The sequence below is a fragment of the Hibiscus syriacus genome, unplaced genomic scaffold (genome assembly GCF_006381635.1).
Source record: "Hibiscus syriacus cultivar Baekdansim isolate YM2019G1 unplaced genomic scaffold, ASM638163v2 tig00110432_pilon, whole genome shotgun sequence".
Classification (NCBI taxonomy): Eukaryota; Viridiplantae; Streptophyta; class Magnoliopsida; order Malvales; family Malvaceae; genus Hibiscus; species Hibiscus syriacus.
In genome coordinates this window covers 266,748-287,446 of record NW_024062735.1, presented here as the reverse complement: position 1 = coordinate 287,446, position 20,699 = coordinate 266,748, and the positions used below count along the sequence as shown (strand labels likewise).

The 20,699-nt window shown below is 30.3% G+C and overlaps 3 protein-coding genes across 3 annotated transcripts; 2 read left to right on the top strand and 1 right to left on the bottom strand.

The window, feature by feature from the left end:
- Nucleotides 1-11,702: 11,702 nt before the first annotated feature.
- On the top strand, nucleotides 11,703-12,212 carry LOC120125546 (chaperone protein dnaJ 20, chloroplastic-like). Its single transcript, XM_039143951.1, has one exon. The coding sequence runs from the start codon at nucleotides 11,736-11,738 to the stop codon at nucleotides 12,210-12,212; it is 477 nt and encodes a 158-aa protein (XP_038999882.1). The 5' UTR covers nucleotides 11,703-11,735.
- Nucleotides 12,213-15,617: 3,405 nt separating this feature from the next.
- On the bottom strand, nucleotides 15,618-17,058 carry LOC120125563 (trafficking protein particle complex subunit 12-like). The gene is made up of 2 exons (XM_039143966.1): nucleotides 15,914-17,058; nucleotides 15,618-15,759 (listed from the first exon to the last, which is right to left on the bottom strand). Exon 1 carries the CDS (start codon nucleotides 17,009-17,011, stop codon nucleotides 15,920-15,922), a length of 1,092 nt encoding a protein of 363 aa, XP_038999897.1. The 5' UTR covers nucleotides 17,012-17,058; the 3' UTR covers nucleotides 15,618-15,759; nucleotides 15,914-15,919.
- A 2,642-nt stretch (nucleotides 17,059-19,700) lies between these two features.
- On the top strand, nucleotides 19,701-19,970 carry LOC120125524. The gene has a single exon (XM_039143935.1). The coding sequence runs from the start codon at nucleotides 19,701-19,703 to the stop codon at nucleotides 19,968-19,970; it is 270 nt and encodes an 89-aa protein (XP_038999866.1).
- Nucleotides 19,971-20,699: the final 729 nt, after the last annotated feature.

Genomic DNA, 20,699 nt, shown 5'->3' with positions numbered 1-20,699 from the left:
TTACCAACAACTTGAAATGATTTAAAGATCAAAATAATCCCAGCACACTAAAATCTCTATCTGTGCATTTCAATTTTAATTTAAACTATTGTTTAGCCTAAACAATTACAGAAGAAAATAGTTAAGCTAAAAAGAAAATATTGATAATAATAAAATTTCACGTTTCATCATCAAACTGTATCAAATAAATACTTTTAAGGTATAGATAAAATGAGAAGGAAGAAGAGGGGCATCATCAGCTGTAAAATTGTCGTTTATAATTAAAATTATGAAAATTATCAAGTTGGAGTCTTTTGTTGATTATTTTATTTGTGTGAGATCGGATGTTGCTCTGCTTAGGCCTTTGGGTAGAGTCTTTATATCTTATTAATGGTTTTCTGAAAAATAAAAATTATTAAAATCATCATTTAAATTATGAAATAATCCTTTTAATTTAATGTATTTCACTTAAACATTAGAATTTTAAATTTTAATATATTTAAGGAATTTAATATGTTATCATGTTAAATTAAGTTATAGTTATATTATAAAGTGAATTTTATACTCTTTAATAATTCAAATGTGATGTTAGATGAAAATTGTTATTCTATACGTAAACTCAATTGACTTTATATATTTAATATTACGTGTACATCTTAAGGCCCATATAATTATTACTTTTTCAATAACTAAGAATAAACAATTCTAAAATCTTATTGTTTCGAGGACTCAATTAAAAGTCCTTGTCTCATTCAATAACTAATAAATTATAATAATATTATATATAGTTTTAGAGAATATAATTTTTATAGCCACCGAAAGTAAACGCTGAGGCCTACATTTAAGCTCTTTTTTAGTCATTATTGTCTCATTCAAACTAAATTTAATCAGTTTTATATTTAATTATTTATGTATTTTAACATTTTAATAATGTCAATATATTCGTAAATTTTTATAACGTTTGTATACTTCTATTTAATGTTTTATTTTATATCGTATTTTAATATAATATTATATATATTGTGTCTAAAATTAGTGACTCTATTTCCTAATATTAATAGAGCCTCGTATGCTAGAGGAAATAAATTTGTCTGATGATTTATTTGTCAGCTTTAATAATAAATAATGAAACAAAGATTTGGTGGGATTAATAAATGGAGTCAATTGTCCCTCTAATTGGGCAAGTAGATGCCCATTAATTATAGTTTTTGAAGTCACTTTCTCTACAAAATAAAGAGAGAAAAAACTAATTATGTTGTTAACTTTTCATTTAAGTAATTACTAAAACCTAGCTATTGTTAAAAAATGGGATTATGAGAAATTATTTAAAGAAATAGGATGAATGTTATAGTAGTAGATAAATTTGGAAGTTGATGACGATGTTGGTAAAGTTGTCGACAAGTGTCAATAATTTGTTATATATATATATATATATTGTATTTTGGGATCAAATTGTAAAAACAATAAAAGTAAAGAGACCAAAATGAGAATTTTCAATATTTTTTTTATAATTGGTTTATATATATATATATATATTGTATTTTGGGTATTAATTAAGCCACCTCCATGCTTCCTGGCGGGGATTACTGACCACCTTCCTTATTTTAAACAAACGTCTGCTTCATAGGTATTTATACACACTGAATACTCTATTTATTTTATTATGTAAATACAAAGTTGTATTTTGATACTTCGATTTTATTTTTATTTGTGTAAATTAAGTGGTTAAATCAATGATTGTTATTTCTAAAGGCATTAGGTTTGAACAAGACGTCAATAAGGATATTTGAGCATTCGTTATCAAATGATTGAGTCTTTCAAACATATATTATCTTATAATAACCACATATTAATAATAAATAAATAAAATAAAATAAGACTCTAGTTTCAGAATTTTAAAATTTAAGTCCAATTATTAAAATTATTCAAATAATTTCGAGTCTATTATAACATTTTTTTCTAGTTACATGACTACCAAATTTTTATTTGAAAATTACATATCAATCAATGTAATAGAAGAATTTTGAGCCTATTTTTAACACACACATACACAAAAACAGCATATTTCTTAATTTGGAATCTCAAAAGACATCATTTTCTCTTAACCCCACAAACATATTAAATTATATTTATCTTGAACAAGTGATTATATATATACACACTAAAATTTTGAAATTATAAACATTGATGCAATTAAAGGTGCCTGTTGAATGAGATTTCTATTTTATGGAATTATTTTTCAAATTAATACACTTGGTTTTCAAGAATATTGGAGACTGTATAATACACTCATAATTACACAATATAATTCAATTAATAATATTTTACAAAATATTCATTTGAGCCATATGATAGGAGAGTTCTAAATCCTGAACAAACTAGCTTTATTTTATTTCGAAAAGACAAAAGAACTGACGGGCCACTTCATATAAAGAAATGATGGCCTACTCTTAATTGCCCAATAGAGAAGGATAGGTCCAACTATCTAAAGCCACACTTGCAAAGTGACCTACATTAAGTAGATTATCAAAATAAATATGTAAGATTCAGTCAAAGGCCTTGGGGAATAAATATGATAAATAAAATCGTGCCAAAAAACATACAAATAAATATATCATAAAAGAGAGACGACTAATAAAATGAGTCATTAAATCTAAATATTCGTTACCCTAAACAATATGGGCATCAAAAAGATATTTATAGTATATTATGTATAATTTGTCTATCAAGTATTGTTATTCAAATTAAAATGAATATATACGTATGAAAGATTCTCTTATACGATATAAACTTTGTCTTATACAAATTTATAAATAAATTGTTGATATTAATAGTAAAAAATAAAAAGATATTTATTGAGAAAAATAATAAGTTAATATCATTACTCTATTTTCATTCATTTAACAGTCTTAAATCGGTGTAAAACTAAAAGAATTATATATTGTGTAAGTAGATTTTAACTATATAGAGAGAGAAGTATGATCTACTTGCATCTAATGTAAAACTTTTAATTTTACATTAGGTGTATATGGATCCAAACACATATATTATATCGTGCAAATGAATGAATATGTTCAATCAATTGAATGAATTAAATAAAAAACTGAAAATTTATTCGATTCGAATTTCGATACTTTATAATTAGGAGTGTTCAAACGGTTAATTCGGACACCAACCAAATCGAATTTCTATTAACCGAATTAACTGGACTTATTTTTAACCGTTAACCGACCCAAACTTTTTTTAAAATATTAATTGAATCGAACAAAATTCAGTTAATTAACTGAGTTATATATATAATTTGATTAATTTGATTTTAATAAAGATGTTTTTTTATTTGGGTTGAAATTTAATTAGGTAAAAATAATTTAATGTGTTTAGTTTGGTTAAAAACAATTGGGTCTTAATTTTTAATAGATTTGAGCTTAAAATATGTATTTAATATACACTAATATATTTAATATTTTCAGTAAATTCGATTAATTAATCTATTTCGAACTGAATTAAACATAACGAATATTGAAAAAGAAACTAATTATTTCTCGATCGATTTAATTAATTAATTCGATTAAAACTGAGAAGTTAACTCTCCTATTTATAATATTGAGCAGATCCAAAGGGTTAAAATTATTTAAGATCACTAATAGGCAAAAAAAAATGAAGATCAAGTGGCCGGCACAAAAAAGCAGAGGGCTTTTCTTAACAGTGTGAGAATCCGACAAGCAAAAAGTCACCTTAGTTTGGTGCCTGCTAATTCACTGCAATTTCCCATCGCCTTAACTTAAACAAACAGTACTATATAATATAACGGCAGTATAATATAAGGTTATAATGCGCTATCCGAAATGTTAATATTTTTAGTAGAACGTTATTTAAATATTTTTTTTACTAAAAATGTTAATTTCGCTACTTAAAATAAATATTTCTGATGTTAATATTTTCGGTAGAAAAAATAACATTTTAAGTAGCGCCAGATATTAATATTTTCAGTAGAAAAAGTAACATTTTAGGTAGCGTCCGATATTAATATTTCCAGTAGAAAAAGTAACATTTTAGCTAGTACTCTACCGGAAATATTAAAAAAATATTAACATTTCTGGTAATGTCTTTTCTTAACTTTATATTAAACTGACTTTCCTTAGACTTAATGTAATATAACTAAATTATAACAATTAAAATTGATCTAATTAGGCCGAACTAGCCCGGGCTGGACATATATGAAGCTGCAGAATGGAAAACCCTCCATCAGAAGTTTATAGTTTATGGGTAGAAGAAAAGATGGTAGAGTAGTTAGAATAGTAAGTTAGTTTGTTTCTTTAATTACCAAAATTGTTTTTATCTAATTAAAAAAAATCAAATTTATAATTGATACTTTGAATATAAATTAATAATAAAAATTAATTTAATAAACCTAATTATTATTATTTTAAAAATATTTAATTTTTTTAATAGTATAAGGTGATTACTAGGGGTACTTATCGAGTGAGTAGATTATGAGTTGACTAGTGCTCGACTTGTTCGTTAAAAAAAATTGTTGCTCGACTCAATTCGTTACTCTTTAAGTTGGATAAAATTTTGTTCGACTCGTGCTCGTTAAAATAACTTGTTTCTCGACTCGACTCGTTGCTTGCTAAACTCACCTGAATTTTTATCTTTTTTTTAACTATATGTAAAGTCTAATAAATTAATATATTTATTGTTTTTTATTAAAAATAATAAAATATTAATTAGACTTTTTTAATTAAATATTGTTAAGGCAACTACTAAAAACTTATAAAAAGAATTTAAAAAATCTGTTCTCGAACTCACAATATGTTCAATCTATTATGCATCCCTAGTGATTATAAGATAATATGTTTATAGCTTTCTTAACCTGTTGACAACACACCCTATAAATGTTGCAATTTGAACCCAAAATCCTCTAATAAAACCAATATTTTCTATTGTTACTGAGATCACTTAATAAATTGATAATGTTTCAAATTTTAAATTTTATAAGGTATAAAAACTCAAATATATATCATATAATCGATCAAACCACAAATAGAAGGATCAAAGATTTGATATTATATCTTCAACTAACGTTGTCTTGGACTCGATCTCTAGCTAACCCTTATCCTTCTCTTTTAAATGAAATTAACAAATAATATAATATATACATTGCATAATCATTAATTATTTAAACATGATATTTATTTTTTAATATTTTTTATTCAAGGGAGGAGAAGATGATTTTCTTAATGGATATCGAATTCACAATCTAAAAGGTGAAAATGTGTCATTTGAGAACTTCTATCCGATTGATTTATAAATTGTTAACTTTAAACCTGGTATTTGAGTGAATAAAAATACAAGCAACTCTTGTTCATTGACTCTAATATTATGCCCTTTAGAGATTGAATCGAGATTTTAGCTTGAATATAAATATTCCTAATTGCCAGCACCATTTTCATGCTTTTCCTACTTGCGATCATCACTTTCCATGCTGTTGGTTTTTTTATTATTAATTCTATATAATTTAAACAATTTTTGTTCTGATATAGTATCGGCGTAGATCTATTCAGGAATCGAGTCTCAATTTAATTTTAAATAATAAATTATTTTATATTTAGTTTAAATTATAAAAAAAGTATATTAATATTAATATAGAATATATTTTAATATTTTATTAATATAAAATAATAAAACAAACCATTGGGTTAGACCAACTTGAATCGGAGCTCAAACTTAAAAGATTTCAAAAATCCGATCATATCTCGAGCCGCAAACATAACTATACGCGAGTAATTACTCAACTATTTTCGACGCACAATCATAGATTAATTATGAAAGTCATGATCATTAATATATACTATATTTTAGGTTTTAAGGAGTATTTTAATTTTGGAATCTGTATTATGTAATCAATTTAATATTTCTAAAAACATATACTATTTAATTAGGTGATTAAACTAGGGATGGGTGTTGAAAATTGTAGGCATCGAAAGTGACTAATTAAATGCATCGAAAGTTAGATTGTTTTTTAGTTGAATTTGGATAATGATAAAATTATAATTTAATCATTGTACTTTAGAGTATTTATAAGATTAGTCCTTAAGCTTCAACTATAAATACTCTAACCCATTTAGCTTCAAAACCATTCCAAATCATTCTAGATTTCTCCTAATACTAGATAATTTATAGAGTTTCTTGAGAGTTGTTTTCTCCATTTTATCAAGAGAGAATTGTCATTGTTTTCTCCTTGTTAGATCGAGAGAAGTTGTAATTCCTATTTTCTCATAGTGAAATTCTTCTATCGTTGCCCGTGGTTTTTACCCTATATTATTTAGGGGTTTTCACGTAAATTTTGTGTCTTATTTACCTTCATTTTTATTTTCTCAAATTATCAGTTGCGATTTTGCTCTATCCGATAGCCGTATTCCGCAACAATTTGCATCAGAGCCAGATTAGAGTGTGTAATATCTACTTATTGTCTTTGTGGTTGCCACCAAAAGGTGGATCCTCCAACATAAGAAAGTAAGAAGATATTACCCATTCTTTGAAGGTTCCATAAAACTATTTATGATAGTGAAATAGTGGGAGCTATCCGTAATAGAAGTTATGACAACGAAATTTGATATTGAAAAATTCAATAGGAGAAATTTCTCATTGTAGAAATTGAAGATGAAGACCATCATGAGGAAAGACGGTTGTCTAGCAGCTATCAGTGAAAGGCCGGTAGATTTCACAGATGACAACAAATGGATTGAAATGGACAGAAATGTTATGACAAACTTTCATCTAGCATTAGCAGATGAAGTATTGTCAAACATCGAGGAGAAGAAGATAACTAAGGAGATATGAGATCATCTCACCAAACTGTACGAGCCCACATCATTGCACAATAAAATTTTCCTTAAGAGGAAATTGTACACTATTCGGATGCCAGAATCTACTTCAGTGACAGAGCACTTAAACACGCTGAACATTTTATTTTCTCATCTTACATCCTTAAGATGTACAATAGGAGAACAAGAACGTGTTGAGCTTCTACTTCAAAGTCTACCTGATTCGTATGATCAACTCATCATCAACTTGACAAACAGTAATGTCACCAGTATAGTCTTCGATGATGTTGCAACTGTTGTTTTACAAGAAGAAAATCAGCGTAAGAACAAGGAAGACAGACAAGTAAATCTGCAACAAGCAAAAGCATTGACAACGATGGGGGAGAGATCAACAGAACGTGGAAAAAGCAGCAGTCACAAACATGGTATATCAAAGTCGAGAAGCAAGAAGAATTTAAAGTGCTATAACTGTGAAAAGAATGGTCACTTGAAGAAGGATTGTTGGAGTCTAAATAAAAACTCCAATCCACAAGGCAATACCGCAAACACTTCAGATGATGAAGATGCTCTATGCTGTGAAGTGTCAACCACCGTGGAAAGTAGAAAGAGATATGCAGATATATGGCTCATTGATTCGGGAGTAACATATCACATGACCTCAAGAAGAGAATAGTTTCATCATTATGAACATATCTCAGGAGGATATGTGTATAGTTGCAATGATCATGCCTTAGAGATCGTTGGCGTGGGAACCATCAAATTGAAGATGTATGATAGAACAATTAAAGTTGTTCGAGATGTGCGACATGTGAAAGTTTTGAAGAAAAAGTTATTATCCTACGGATTGTTGGATAATAATGCAAGCAAGATTGAAACACGGAAAGGAATAATGAAGGTGTTTCGTGGAGCGCTTATGGTGATGAAAGGCGAAAAGATAGTAGCAAACTTGTACATGCTGAAGGGAGCGACTTTGTTAGAAGCAAAAGCCTTTGTTGCCTCATGTAGTTCAGATTATGCAATGCTATGGCATCAGAAACTTGGACAAATTTCAGAACAAGGAATGAAAGTCCTTGTGAAGTAAAAGCTACTGTCAGGCTTAACAAAGGTATCACTTACTTTGTGTGAGCATTACATAACAAGTAAGCAGCACCGGTTGAAATTCAACACATCAAATTCTAGAGGCAAAAGTGTTCTAGAATTGGTTCACTCTAATGTATGGCAAGCACATTTACATCCCTAGGTGGAGCAAAATACTTTGTCTCATTTATTGATGACTACTCCAGAAGATGTTGGGTGTACCATATTAAGAAGAAGTCAGACGTGTTTTTAACTTTCAAAAACTTCAAAGCACGGGTGGAACTTGATTCTGGAAATAAGATCAAGTGTTTCAGAGCAGATAATGGAGGATAATACACAAGCGAAAAATTTGATGACTTTTGCAGGAAAGAATGCATCAAAAGACAGTTCACAGTGTCAAACACTCCTCAACAAAATGGAGTAGCAGAGCGGATGAACAAAACCTTGTTAAAAAGAACAAGAGAAATGTTGAGGGATGCAGGCCTAGAAAAATCATTCTGGGCAGAAGCAGTCAATACCGCTTGCTATTTGGTGAATCGAGCTCCATCAACTGCAATAGAGCTGAAGACACCAATGTTGATGTGGACTGGTAAACCAGTTGATTATTCAAACCTCCATGTATTTGGAAGTATTGTGTACGTGATGTACAACTCCCAATAAATTTCAAAGTTGGATCCAAAATCCAGGAAATACAAATTTTTGGGTATGTTGATGGTGTAAAGGGGTATCACTTGTGGGATCTCATTGCCCGTAAAGTGATCATCAATAGGGATGTTATCTTTGTAGAAGATAAACTACAAAGAAAAGAAGAATATAGTAGCACTGAAAAGTCAAAAACTACGCAGATACATGTGGAAAATGAGTTTGAACAATAAGATTCTTTTGAAGCAGAACCAGCACATGATGAACAAGAACCAGAGAGTTCTGAAGCTCCAACAAGTCGTTAATCAGATCGTGTGAGAAGACGTCCTAATTGGCACTCAGATTATGTTATAGAAGGAAATATTGCATAATGTCTTTTAATAGAAGACGGTGAGCCATCAACATACCAAGAGGCAATAAACAGCTCAGATGCTTCACTGTGGATGATGGCGATGCAAGAAGAAATTGAAACCCTTCATAAAAATAATACATGATACCTTGTGCCACTACCACAAGGAAGGAAGCCAATTGGTAACAAATGAGTCTTTAAAATCAAGCGAAATGGTGACGATCAAGTGGAGAGGTATCGTGCAAGACTGGTGGTCAAAGGATATGCTTAAAAAGAAGATATTGATTTTAATGAAATATTTTCTCATGTGGTTTGACTAACAACAGTTCGAGTAGTCTTGGCAATGTGTGCTACATTGAACTTACATCTAGAGCAACTAGATGTTAAAATATCTTTTCTTCATGGGAATCTTGAAGAAGAGATTTACATGCTCCAACCTAAAGGTTTTGAAGAAAAAAAAAGAAGAACTTGGTTTGCAGGTTGAACAAATCTCTGTACGGTCTAAAGCAGACCCTTGTGCTTATTTCAAGAGGTTTGGTGATAACGATTTTGTTATATTGCTGTTGTATGTGGATGACATGTTGGTTGCAGGACCCAACAAAGATCATATTGAAGAATTGAAGGCATAACTGGCTAGGGAATTTGAATGAAGGACTTGGGATTAGCAAACAAGATTTTAGGGATACAAATTCACCGAGACAGAAGTAATAGGAAGATTTGGTTTTCACAAAAGAATTACTTGAAGAAAATCTTGTCACGATTCAACATGCAAGATTGTAAGCCAATTTCTACCTCTCTTCCTATTAACTTCAAATTATCCTCCAATATGAGTCCTAGCAGTAAAGAAGAGAGGATGGAGATGTCTAGAGTATTGTATGCATCGACAGTGGGGAGTTTAATGTTCGCTATGATATGCACAAGACCAGACATTGCACAAGCAGTGGGAGTTGTTAGTCGGTACATGGTGAATCTAGGCAAAGAGCATTGGAATACAGTAAAGCAAATATACTATAGGATATGTGTTCAAAGTTGCTGGTGGAGCTATAAGATGGGTTTCAAAATTGCAGTAAGTTGTGGCTACATCCACAATAGAGGCAGAATATGTAGCAGCTATACAAGCCAGTAAAGAAGCAATTTGGTTGAAGATGTTATTTGAGGAGCTTGGGCACAATCAAGAGTATGTCTCTCTATTTTGTGACAATCAAAACGCCTTCCATCTAGCAAGTAATCCATCATTTCATTCAAGGACAAAACGCATACGAGTTCAGTATCATTTCATTCGTGAAAATGTGGAAGAAGGGATGGTAGATATGCAGAAAATCCATACCAAAAACAACATAGCATATTTCATGGCGAAGGCAATCAATGTTGATAAATTTACCTGGTGTTGATCCTCTTGTGGCCTGTCAGAGACAAGAAACATGAAGGTACAAGGTAGAAAAAATGGTGTGAAGATATGATTATTCTAATCAAATCTTCAAGTGGGAGATTATTGAAAATTCAACAATTGTAGGCACCAAAAGTGCCTAATTAAATGCACTGAAAGTTAGATTGTTTTTTAGTTGAATTTGGACAATGGTAAAATCACAATTTAGTCATTGTACTTTAGGGTATTTACAAGATTAGTCCTTAAGCTTCAACTATAAATACCCTAACCCATTTAGCTTCAAAACCATCTCAAATCATTCTAGTTTTCTCCCAATACTAGAGAATTTAGAGAGTTTCTTTAGAGTTGTTTTCTCTTTTTTATCAAGAGAGAATTGTCATTGTTTTGTCCTTGTTAGATCGAGAGAAGTTGTAATTCATATTTTCTCATAGTGAAATTCTTCTACCATTGCTTGTGGTTTTACCCTATATTATTTAGTCGTTTTCCACGTAAATTTTGTGTATTCTTTATCTTCATTTTTATTTTCTCAAATTATCAGTTGCGATTTTGCTCTATCCGATAGTCGTATTTCGCAACAATGGGTATGATATCCGAATCCAACGAGTTCCGACTCGACCTGATCTCAAAAATAATATAATTATATTTTATATATTTTGAGATATTGTTATAATATTTCTCTATATATTAATTTTTAATTAGATCTCTATTTTTGTTGAATAAAAATAACATTTTTTTATAAATGTATTTATTTCAGATCAAGTCAGTCAGGTTCGAGCGTTATATCAAAAAGATTGGTTGTGTTCAGATCGAGTGAAGTCTCCCTTAACCCGGCTTGGGTTGACAGAAAATCTGACCCAACAAGACTCATGTACATCCCTAAATTAAACTCGTAAAATATATTAATTTAGTTTTTTGACTGAAAAAATTTATCATTGATTATTAGTGTGTTGGCGTGAATTTTTTAATAGCCATAAGAATAACTAAAACAAATTGATTATTTTAAAAAAATTGAATAACTAAAACAAATCCATAAGAATAAGTAGATTTCTAAATACATAGTTTAGTCTTAAATTTTTTAATAGCCATATCCTTAAAGGCGAAGCTTGGATTCAAAGAATTCAAACATAACACCAACGCAACGCAACGAGATCTAATAGCAATTCTTTCTCGTTACTATTTTTTTATATAGAATATTTGACGACTTTAGAAAACCATATTGGCGTGCATGTCAACCAAACCTTAATAAAATAGGTTCAAATTTTGGATGCAGCCGCCATAGAAAGTAGCAGCCGAGACGAATTAACAAAGCCAAGGACGGCTACCTAATCCCAATACTGCCTTCATCTCCCTCTTTTTCACCTAAACAACACAATCAACTAAACGCACATTTTCTATATAAATAAATCACCTCCTTCTCCCTAAATCAACCCTTCAACTCTTCCTTTGGAAACATCTTCTTCAACGCACACTTGATATGGATATCACTTCCATGCAAATGGTTTCAACAGCAGCAACAACAGCAAAGCTGGGGTTGAAGCAAAAGCCTTACAATAATAATAATAATAACAATTACAGGGCTGGTATATCATGCAGGGCTGGTAATTTAGCCATGCAAAGAGGAAGTGCCAATTTTTACGAAGTTCTGTCTCTTGGTTATGCCGAGAACGTGGGTTTGTCCGATATCAAAAGAGCTTATCGGAGAATGGTGCTTCAGTACCACCCAGATGTTTGCCCTCCTTCTGCCAAAGAGGAATCCAAAAAGCGATTTCTTGAGCTCCAAATGGCTTACGAGACGCTTTCGGATCCGGTTTCTCGTCAAATGTATGACTGTGAGCTGGGTTTAGGGTTTATGGAGGACAGAGAATCAAAATTTCCCAGAAATGTTTGGGAAAAACAACTCGACGGGTTAAAGAAACGGTCTCTCTTTAGAATGCAGAGGATGAAACAATAGGACTGCCAGAAATCAGGCTTGTACCTACATTTTCATTCAAATCTAATTACATTTTACTTGTTTTAATATCATCAATACAAAACTTGTAAGTACCCATCCCTTGAATCTAATTAAGTTAGTTTTGTTTTCCATAAAGCTAAATAGGACAAGTTTTGAATCTTATAGTATTTACTAAAACAATAATGATCATTATTCAACCAATTGAGCTAATCTATGTCCACAAATTAAGTATTGTTTGATTACATGTATTTATGAAATAATTTAAAAAAATGCAGATGTCGTATTCGTTATCATTCTTACTCACTGGCGTGCTAGTTGTTGTAGCATGCCGTTCGGATCTAAAACGTTAAAAAGATTTAAGTATGTCGATATTTATAAGGATATTTGAATGTTTATCGTCAGACGATTGAGAATCATTTGAATATATGTTATCTTGTAATTATTAAATTCTAATCATAGAAAATATCCTTCTTCTAGTTACTTATATTATATTTTATTGTTAATTGATGATTTGACCAGTAAAAAGAAAAAAACAAAATTTGATCCTTTATGTTTATAGATTTTTTTTATGAATCTAAAAATCTATTACTAATCGAATAAATTTTTTTTAATCATCTACCCTTGCAACTTTTTAAGGGTAAAGAATATAAAAATTAAAATACTGTTTTATATTTTTTTTATAGTAATCAGATCAACAATAAATATTAAAATGAAACCAAAATTAAGAGATAAATCAAGATTTTAAATAAAAATAATATATAAACGTTATTTTATAAAATATAATTATTAAATTTTGAATAAATACAAAAATCTTTCACACAATTAAACATATTAAAAAAAGAATATATATATATATATATATTAAATAGTTTGAGGTGATTATAAGATAATATATATTTAGAATATTTATTAACTATTGAAAATGCACATAAACTTTACCGACACAACTATTCAAACCCATGACCTCTATCAAGAACAAAACTTTTATTAATCACCGTGATTAATGGATTCAAAGAATAGACGTGTTTGATCAAAGAAGCATGACCAATAGACATAGCTAAACATTAGTTATTAAATATTTTAATTGGATACTTAATCTTTTGTCATTTAATGTTTGCTTATGTTAAAACAATCGTTTCTTTGAAACTTATGGCTACCCTAAGGTTGACCGTATAAATATATATATTAATTAAATAATATTATTTAATTTTTTTCATAAAATAATATCATTTATTTTACACATTTAATAAATTTAGTTTTAATAATAAGATAAAATAAAAATAGATAGGAAGTTCGAAAGGATAAATAAGGAATAACATTTTAAAATGCTTTAAGATAAGCATGTGGTGGGGATAAGAGCAAGTGGGCCGGCAAAAGGGAAAAGAAAGGCTCCTCTTCTTAGAATGAAAATCCGACAAGCGAAAAAGTCATCTTAGTTTGGTGCTACAAATTTTCATTGTTTTTAAACAAATAAATTGCAGCCATATCAATTCTCTATTGTTTTTGGTGCATAATCTTTTTATCTCAAAGGAACAAAACTAAAATTTAATATTTTCATGTTTTACTTTAATTTGGATTAAAAATTTAAATATGCATATAAAAATATATTATAGGGTAAATTATCAAAATAAAAAAAAATATACATCTAGAAATTTATTATAGGGTAAATTATATTAATAGTCATTAAATAATAGGGTTGACTTCATTTTAACCATCAAATTAAAATATTTTTCAATTAAATCACTCAACTACTAAAATGTTATACCATTAACAATTAACGAAAATACTGATGTGACAGTTAAAAATATTTTTATAATTACAAATACAATCCTAATTACATTCTATCATTTTAGTTTTAATTTTAATTTAATTCAATAAATTTAATCTTAAAAGAAAAAAATGTGAAACAAAAGTTAACATAAAGAGGGATCAAACTAATTTGATGTGATTGATAATTTCTCGGTTTTCAAGTCACAAAAATTTATCATTATCAGAGTCTTTTGACTAAAAGCTCCATCTGATGATATTTTAGGTCAAAAGCTCCACGTGAAAGTTACAAAATCTTTAAAATTTTATAAATGAGTGCGTCACTTGATAAATCATTATTCCTCTCTATAAAAACAAAAGGAAACCATGAAGGATGTAGTAAATATGACAATGAATTCCACAAGTTCGGTCTCCCACAAGGCAAAGAAACAAGAGTGCAAAAGGTTGAACCTTGCAAGTCCCTGTTCAGAACCAACTCTATGCAGCTTTACTGTCTAACCCTGCTCAAATTCAGATTCATTAGACCATAAGGATACCAACACGGTGTTTTGCTTTTGATGCAAAGGCAGGTACGAACTAAGGACCCAAAAGAATGAAATAGACCATAAAAGGACAACAACGGAGTTTACTTGCATCAGATGCTCATTGCTGGAATACCAAATAGGACATAAAGCTGATTAGAGTTCAATTGAGATGAGACCAACTTCACCGATAACCACCAAGGATAACAAGAAATGCCGACCATAAGAACATGTTATATTACTACCTAAACAAAATAATAATTTTCTTAGAAAATCTCAGAATTAGAAGATAGTAGATAATTGGGAAATTTTCATAATTGCTAAAGAATATGCAGACAAAACTTTCTACTGCTAAAACCCTTTTTATTTTAGTACTTGTAGATTTACCAGATCCAAATGTTCTTCACCATGTCTAGCAGCTACCAACTACTTGTATTGTGGAAATGTGTATGTTACATACATGTGGTTGGAATGTTACAGAAGTTTTGTTAGATCATGGCTGCAGGTATAGAGTTAGTAAAGGAATTCTTTCCTTCGCCTTTCCCTAGAGTTCACAGGTGCATCTCATGTGTCATTTCCCTCAGCTAACACTACCCCCAAATTATATGACAAACTTATAGCGGTACAAGACCTACTACTATTATGTTATTTTATTCTTTCAATTTTAGTTAGTATTTAGATGTATAGAAAGATGGCAAGGATTATGAGTTATCATTTAAGTTACCTTAGGTTAGTATTATAAGTCATTAAAGCTTTATTTGTAAACCTAATATAAATAAGCTGAAAATTAATTTCCAGCCAGCTTATTATTTTCTTTTAATTAATAGATTTCACACACTAGGGGGTATTATAACCCTTTGATCTTCAAAAGTTCTTTCTTTCTTACTCGTTTTGAGCTTTAATTTTATTTACTTCCTGTTGTTTTCTCCCCAAACCACATTTATCATGATTGTCTTTTAATACAGGTTGTGCTAAAGCTCTCTCAATGATTGCATTCATGCTGATAGTAGGTATATGTATGGAAACTGAGGCTCGTTCTGGAATGAGAAACCTCCCATGCAAGTATTTTTGTCTAATACTTTCCTAAAGCACGCCACTAAATAAACCACCTCAACCAGCATAACACCATAATTCATTTGAAATCTGATAATTTACTAATTTGCATCTAACAAACCACAATTCCAAAATACTTTGCTAAAGAACACCACTAAATAAACCACCTCAACCAGCATAACATCATAGGACACACAAGAAAGCATCTGCATAAATGATGAGTTAGAAATACTAAAATAGAATTCACTACTAATACAATGCATCTTGAGTAATATGATAACTTTAATTAAATCTTATTTTAACTGAACAGAAAAAATAGACAGTGAAACAAACTACTAATAATTAACAAGTCAATAGAAGAATACCTCAAGCTCTGGTACAGGATGCATCAAAATCATCAGGAGCAACTCCAGCAATCCAATTACTCAAAGTCCTCTTAATCTCTGAGTGATTAACATGTGCCAACTCATACATACTGCACAAATTGATCACCAAAGTCTCGTTCAATGCCACGGTAGGCACCCTTTCAAGTGAATTCTCCAATACCTTAATCGAATCTGACAAATCTCTCAAATACATCAAACAAAGCGCCTTGTTATTAACTGCTACAACATCCGTGTGATCCCTTTCAATACATTCCTCATATTCCCTAACAGCAGAAACATAATCTTTGCCTACCAAATAAATCAAGGCCTTGTTTCTATTCACAAGATTTCTAAACTCAACCTCACTCAAGGATGAATACCCATCATTCTTCCCTTCATTGAACATTGTCTCGACACGATGAAACGATCCTTTTGCCCCTTCAATATCCCCAACCTGCATTTGAATATACCCTAATTTGGAAATCAAAACTGGGTCTAAATAATCATGATCGATCAAATCCCTAATCAAATCTAAACATACAATGAAATCCTTAGCCCCCAAATGATGCCCAATTAAACAATGTAACACAAAATTTTCCCTTTTTCTCCAAATTTTGATAGACTCCTGAAAACTGTTACTTCCCTTCTCTTTAATTTTCTGACGAATAAAACTAAGCAAAAGGTAAAATCGATCTAACCCTTCTTGGCGATTCTCAAGCTTGAAGGGGAGTTGGGCGTGGATGAAGCGGAGGGAGAAGGGGACCATAGAACCGGAGCGGGAGGGATAAAGTTGAGGGTAGGATTCGTATTTGTACTGGTGGCTGTTGAAGTCGTGGAGAGAGTCGATCTCGGCAGAAGCGTCGGTGAAGCGGCGGAGCTTGGTGAGGGCGAGGACGTTGTAGGAAAGGTAGATGAGGTGGTCGTGGGGCTTGGAAAGCAGGTCGAGGGAACGGGCACGGGAAACTTTGTCGAGAATGGAACGCCAGGAGCCGCGCAGCGCAAGGTCTTGGAGAGAGGCGAGCTCGTGGGCTAGGTCGTTCAGAGATCCGAATTCATTCCTTAGAGGGTCGGTGGTCGGGGAGGGTCCGTCCATTGCTGACAACCACGAATACTGAAGTTCACTTCGGTTTCACTTTTCACTTGTTCGCCTTGGAATAATATATACTACCCTGGGCGATGGCAAATTTAGATGAAAAATGTGAGTCTTTACATTAAGTAAATCATTAAAAAATTAATTATGAATAAGATTTTATCAATTTATGAATTTAAAAAATTATTTTAGAAATTTAAAAATATAAAATAAATTTTAGAAATAAAAAATACTTAATTTATATAAAATTTTGATGAGTACAATCGCACTCATATCTCTTCGTCCATCCCTAATTATGATTGAGATAAAACTGAAAGCTTGGTGAAGCCCTAATTTGATAATGGCGTGTATTAAAGTAGCGTTTCAATAAATTAATCTGTTTCGTTGGTATTCTCAGAGTATGGTTGAGTTCATATTATTATTTTTGGGTACCAAAACCAGTTTTGACAGGATAAAAGCCTATCGGAGCAACTCACTCTTGCATATGTCTAATCAAATTATTTTTAAAAAATGCCATTATAATTGACATGCCTTTTAAGTGTAAATCTCCACTTTGAAGTAAAGACATTTTTCCAGCCCATCGTCACTTTGGAGTAGAGATAATGCTTCGACTACAGTGCAACGTTATAGCTAATATTGTACTGTAGTTGATCTATATATATATATTTTTTGTTATATTTTTTATTTTTGATTTTTTTACTTTCTTTTATTATTTTCTTTTTTTTTTCTTTGTTACATTATTTTATTTTTATTATATCTTTTATGTTTTTTATTGTAATTTCTATCTAATAAAAATTAAACATAATATAATAAACTCAAATAAATTAAATTACAAGATCTTAATTCTCTAATTGTAGAGGGAAGAGATCTTAATTCTTCAATTTTCTCAGTATTTTCGCAATGTTATTTATGAATGTTTGTTTTATTCTTTTTATCTTGATATTTATCAGAAATATATATGTTTTATTTTATATTTACAAAATCAATATTATAATAGTCAAATATTGTGAATAAAGTAAAGTTGGTGGTAATGTATAGATAACACTGAAGAAAAATTACTGATTCATCTTTAGAGTAAATATAGAGATGTTGTAGAGTACAGATGAGGGCTAGAGATGATCTTAGTAAATGAACCAATTTGAATCAATCCCAAATATCAACTGTTTTGACCTAAATTAATAAGGTTTTATTTATAACTTTTCCTTCAAAGTATATGTTTTTCCTCACTTTACATCTTAAATTATTATTATTTTTCCAATTTATCTTATTAAACTATTACTTTGATTTCACTCTATCTCAAAAAAGGTTGATCTCCCAATCATAATCTGTTACCCTTTTCTGATAAGCTGAGATAAAAATTATCCCTTCTTTCAGCATCACCTTGTATGATGTTCAGACGCTACATTTTCCCAACACTTCGGTTGTACAAGTCCTCCAACTGGAAACGATAAACCCTACTTTCGAAAAACAACAACTTATTCTTTTTATCTTGCCTCGACCTTCTAGTTATGTCATCCCCGCCTCGTAGGTTGAACCGCTACTTCGTAATCGACTTTTTATTCTTTCCAGATTGATATTTTTGTCTGCAGAGACAAAGAATGAGGTACAATTACAACAATAGTCCCACGATTATAGACCTTACGAAAATGATAATAATGGGGCCGATGGAGAGCCTGGACCAAAGTTCAAATCCTCTCCCTACCATTAAGAACAATATAATTTTTTTATTTTATTTAGCGTGACGTTATCGTATTGGTTAAAGAAAATTTAAATGATGCCAAATGTCATCATCGTATTTGGTCAGGAGAAAATATTAAATTTTTCAACAACCACTTATTCAACAACCACTTAGGGCATCTCCAATGCTTCTCCACATTTGGAGAATATCTCCACTATGGAGAAAAAACCCCCTCCAGCCCATCGCCACATCTCTCGCTACAGTAGCGAGACGCTACAGTCCGCGCCACATCTGGCGCGGTACTGCAGCATGCGCTACAATTTTCTTTTTCTTTTTTTTATTCAAATAAATTAAATTACAAGATAAAAAATACATTAAAATTATATATATATAAAATATTAATTGTTTTGTAATTTTTCTGATTTTTTGTATTTTTTTTTGTATTTTTTCTGATTTTTTATATTTTTTATGATTTTTTTTAAATTCAAGTAGATTAATTTGCAAGATAGATAAAAATACATTGAAATTAGATAAATAAACATACTAATTTTTTGAAACATAAAAACTACAACAAACATAAAAACATAGAAAATACTAATAAAACTCGAACAACATTTTAACCAACAACTCAAACACAACACTTTAACTAATAATCAGACAAACCCCCTCCACTCCCTCCAAGATCATCAAAGTTCATTCCAAACACATTAAAAGTAGTAGATGTTGACTGTTCTTCTTCTTTTCGTTTCCGAAGAATTTTTTGTTGTTCGTTTCGAAAATAGTGGCGTCGTTCGGGGTCAGAAATGGTATCTGGATCCATCGCTAGAATCTTGTCCTCTCTCCTCAATTGTGCAATTTCAGATCTTCTATTTATGGCCTCTATTCTTTCTTTTTCCAGTTGAAGAGCAATATCCCCTTGTGCCTTTGATAAACATAATGCTTCTCGAAGCTTTTCCGTTGATTCATTGAAGGAATTTGCAAGAACAGAGTCTTCTTCGATTTGCTTGCATAATAATGCATAATAATGATTTGAAGAAAGATATTATGACTGCTTGCATAATAATGCATAATATGATAATCGAGGATGAACGAGATCTTAATTCTCCAATTGTTGAAGAAAGAGATGTGCCGCCTCCGAATGTCGAATTTGTTGAAGATGAGGACACTCAATTTCAAGAATTCCTTGCCCGATTTAGACAAATCAAAGATGCAACTGCTCATTTTGCTCTACGAAATGCACTAATTGAACATTTGTGGAATGAATATTCTAATTCCGAGAATTAAAATATATAATTATGTAACTCATGTTTTTTTGCAATATTATTATGAAATGTAATTTTCTTATTTATTTGTATTTTCGCATTGCTATTTATGAATGTTTTATTTATGTTTTTTATCTTGATATTTATTAGAAATATATATGCTTTATTTTATATTTTTAAAATCAATATTATAATAGTTAAATATTATGAATAAAGTAGATTTGTAGTAATGTAGAGATAGCGCTGGAGATGAATTACTGTTTCATCTCTACAGTAGAGATAGAGATGCGCTAGAGTAGATATGAGCATTGGAGATGGCCTTATTGAAATTACAAAAGAAAACGTTAATAACGTTTTTAATATATATATATATAATAGAGTAAATTGATAATTAACGATGAATTCGTCCTATTATATTATATATATCATGTGATATATATATATATGTTTAATATGCGCGCTGTCACATAATCATTAACTGAAAATTATTTGTTATTTTCCATATTAAACAAAAAATCAATAAATTTGATGGGGAAAGAATTGTCGTTAATTTTTGAGATTTCGAGTTCAAGCATCGATAATATCAAGAGTACAATAGTTCAATATCAAATAATTGATAGTTATCTTTAAATCATTCCATCATTATCAATATAGAAAGCAAAACACATTTAAAGATACTTTACTTCATCTAGACCCTTCCAAAAGCAACATAACTTTGACTTTTATGTCTTAATTATTTTAGTCAAACTCT